This window comes from Olea europaea, chromosome 1, assembly GCF_002742605.1.
Source record: "Olea europaea var. sylvestris chromosome 1, O_europaea_v1, whole genome shotgun sequence".
Lineage (NCBI taxonomy): Eukaryota > Viridiplantae > Streptophyta > Magnoliopsida > Lamiales > Oleaceae > Olea > Olea europaea.
Window position 1 is genome coordinate 3,056,725 of NC_036237.1, and position 2,743 is coordinate 3,059,467.

A 2,743-nucleotide genomic window follows, 5' to 3' on the forward strand; every position below is an offset into this window, starting at 1 on the left:
TTTTTTTTTTTTTAATGAAATGTTTTTATCCTAAACAAAAATCTAATTCCAAAAACACAAAAAGAAAATTATATTAAGCTGAATATATTCAAGCTCGAGTAGAATGATGCCCATTGAAAGCCAAAATCACTTATTACAAGACAACAGTAACATGCTTGCTCGCACTAAATCTTTCACGCGTCAATATCAAGGGGAGGAAAAACCAACCACGGCTGATGGCACTTCCACTTCATCTGCCTCAACATCCTCAATCTCAGCAGCTGAATCCCAATCAATATTCAGTCTCTTGTCTGTGACTATTGCATATAAAGATTTTCCAGGCAGTTCCTTCTTTGGTGTTATTTCAACCCATCAAAAAGGAAAGAGAACATGTATTTTGAGGAGATCCATTACACATCCTGGAGGTTATAGTTGATCATAGGGCAACATAGGAGCAAAACCAGAATGCATGATTTAGCTGCTAAAGAGGACAAAGAAAAGATCAAGTGTCGTGGAGCTGATATCTATAGGTCAATATAGTGATCGTAAAGATCCACGTTGCATGGAGAAATAAAGAGAGTAATTCCGTCCAGATGATTTTGGGACAATGAAACTGAAAAAGGAGGGAAGCAACGCAAGGATCTCAAATTTTGGATTTGAATGATGCATATTTTTTGATGTATCCATTGCCAGGCATATTCTGACCTTGGTCACGTTTGGATATGATTCTTCTGATACACAATCCTCATAATAAACGAGTAATTACGACAAGAATCTAATATATGAGCATGATTTATCCAAACACTTAATATGCATGTCACATGTAGCAAAAGGCAGATGATATGGTAGCGATCAACTTGTATTCAACAAAGAATAAGTTCATGAACTTAGACCTGCTGGCAAGCAATAATATATTTGAGTACAGAAAATATCACATGTGCGCATATTCGTGGGTTCAGCAAGCCCAGACAGTTAAAGAACTTTACGAGGGAAATTTCATGGACAGGTTTCTCCTGTAATCCCCCGTTCATATAAGCATTTCTTGACAAGAGGAAATAGTTAGTACTAAAAACAATTAGACTTGTGGTTGCGGGGCATAGACGTTAACCACTGCGATATTACATTGGGATCATCTTTACAACTTCACAACCAGTTGTCATTCATAATTATCAAGTGCAGACGATCATAATAGTACCTCTAAATTTGGCCATTGCGTAATTTCTTCAGGCAGCATCTGCGTATCTACATGATCTTTTGGAATTTTACCTTCACTTACCTAAGAGAAAGGAAACCCTGTGAAACATAAACTTACCCAAAACCTGGTCAAAAGAATATAAATGGACGTGCATGCTTGTAAAGTTGGATGATAAGAACAGCCAGACAATCCCAAACTAGTAACATATCTTTCTTGTGCTAAACATCCTAAAGACTCTAATATATGAACCTTCGAGCAGACCAAAGAATGATTTCTACAACGAGGCAAAACTGTATCTAGATGCCGGTATGCCTTCACTTTAATTCAAATTTTATCTAGGCCTATGACAATTATAATACCAAAACTGCACAAAGAGCACTCCATTGCCGAAAAACATGAAGGCTTAATGTTGAAAATAGTACACCAGAATGCATAAAGATGTGACTTACTTCTACTAAAACAGCGGCCAATTCATCCCTAGTAGGAGCATCTTCGTCATCAATGCCAAGCAGACGCCTTCGCTCAACGTTCCTAGGGTCTTCAATCGATACAGTTAACTTAACCTACAAGCAAACAGAGAATTTTTTCCATTTTTTGTCAAATTTATACCCCACCTCAGAGATAATACATAATGACATGTTGTAAACTGATAGTGCAGGCAAGAGTGCAAATTTGAAGACTTAGCATTTCAATTCCTAAAGATACCTCATTGAAGAGCATGTCTCTGTTTTTCCTTAGAAGCGACAAAACCTGGACGAAAAAGTTTGTTTAGTGAATTTCCTAAATAAACGATTACGAAGAACATAAAACAGTTAGTAGTAAAATGAGTTGGGATTCAAGTAAAGAAGAGATTTAGGATAGTTTGAAGAAGATCAAAAAGAGAGAATGCAGACATTTCCAGCGAAAATGGGATAGGAACTGCAGAGAAAAGTTAAAGAAGATGAAATAGAAAGATTTTGCAGAGGGGTTGTAGTTAGCAGGAAAGTTTTCGAAGTGTGGATGCATAATCACAATGCAACAATGCTACTATGCTAGGTGTACAGAATTTAGTTCACAGAATTTTTACAGATATACACTTGGCAATTTTTCATTTGTTCATGACAGAAAACACACAAAAAAATAAAAATAAAATGGATCCACTCAAAAGCTGCCAGCACAGTAGCATCTAGAGCACTTCAGTGAGGCATTTTTCTGTACATATGATTTTTTCCATCACAACGCAGCTAATGGCAAGTATCTACACTAATTCATTTGTACAGAGAGACTGAGAAGTGAAAAGTTTTTTTAGTCTAGAATTCATGTTTTACCATAATAATCAAAAAATTATATTTTTAATAATAATGAAAAGTCTGAGGATGACAAATTTCGATAACAAAATTCAGCATTACAATAGAATTGGTATAGGTTCAAGGATTATACCACTCTCAAATATATATCATGAAATCGTATGATAGTAAATCATACTTCGGCTTTCTCAGCTCTCACCTCTCTCAGTTTTAAGTTACGAACAAAATTTACATGTTAATTCCTCCTCGAGAACTAAAACATTGTCGGAAGAATGTAATGGTT

The 2,743-nt window shown here is 35.7% G+C and overlaps 1 protein-coding gene across 1 annotated transcript; it reads right to left on the reverse strand.

Moving 5' to 3' along the window:
• Nucleotides 1-398: 398 nt before the first annotated feature.
• On the reverse strand, nt 399-2,733 carry LOC111373205 (ycf3-interacting protein 1, chloroplastic-like). The gene is made up of 4 exons (XM_022995736.1): nt 1,880-2,733; nt 1,624-1,737; nt 1,175-1,255; nt 399-457 (listed from the first exon to the last, which is right to left on the reverse strand). Exons 1-4 carry the CDS (start codon nt 1,892-1,894, stop codon nt 416-418), a joined length of 252 nt encoding a protein of 83 aa, XP_022851504.1. The 5' UTR covers nt 1,895-2,733; the 3' UTR covers nt 399-415.
• Between the last annotated feature and the right edge of the window lie 10 nt (nt 2,734-2,743).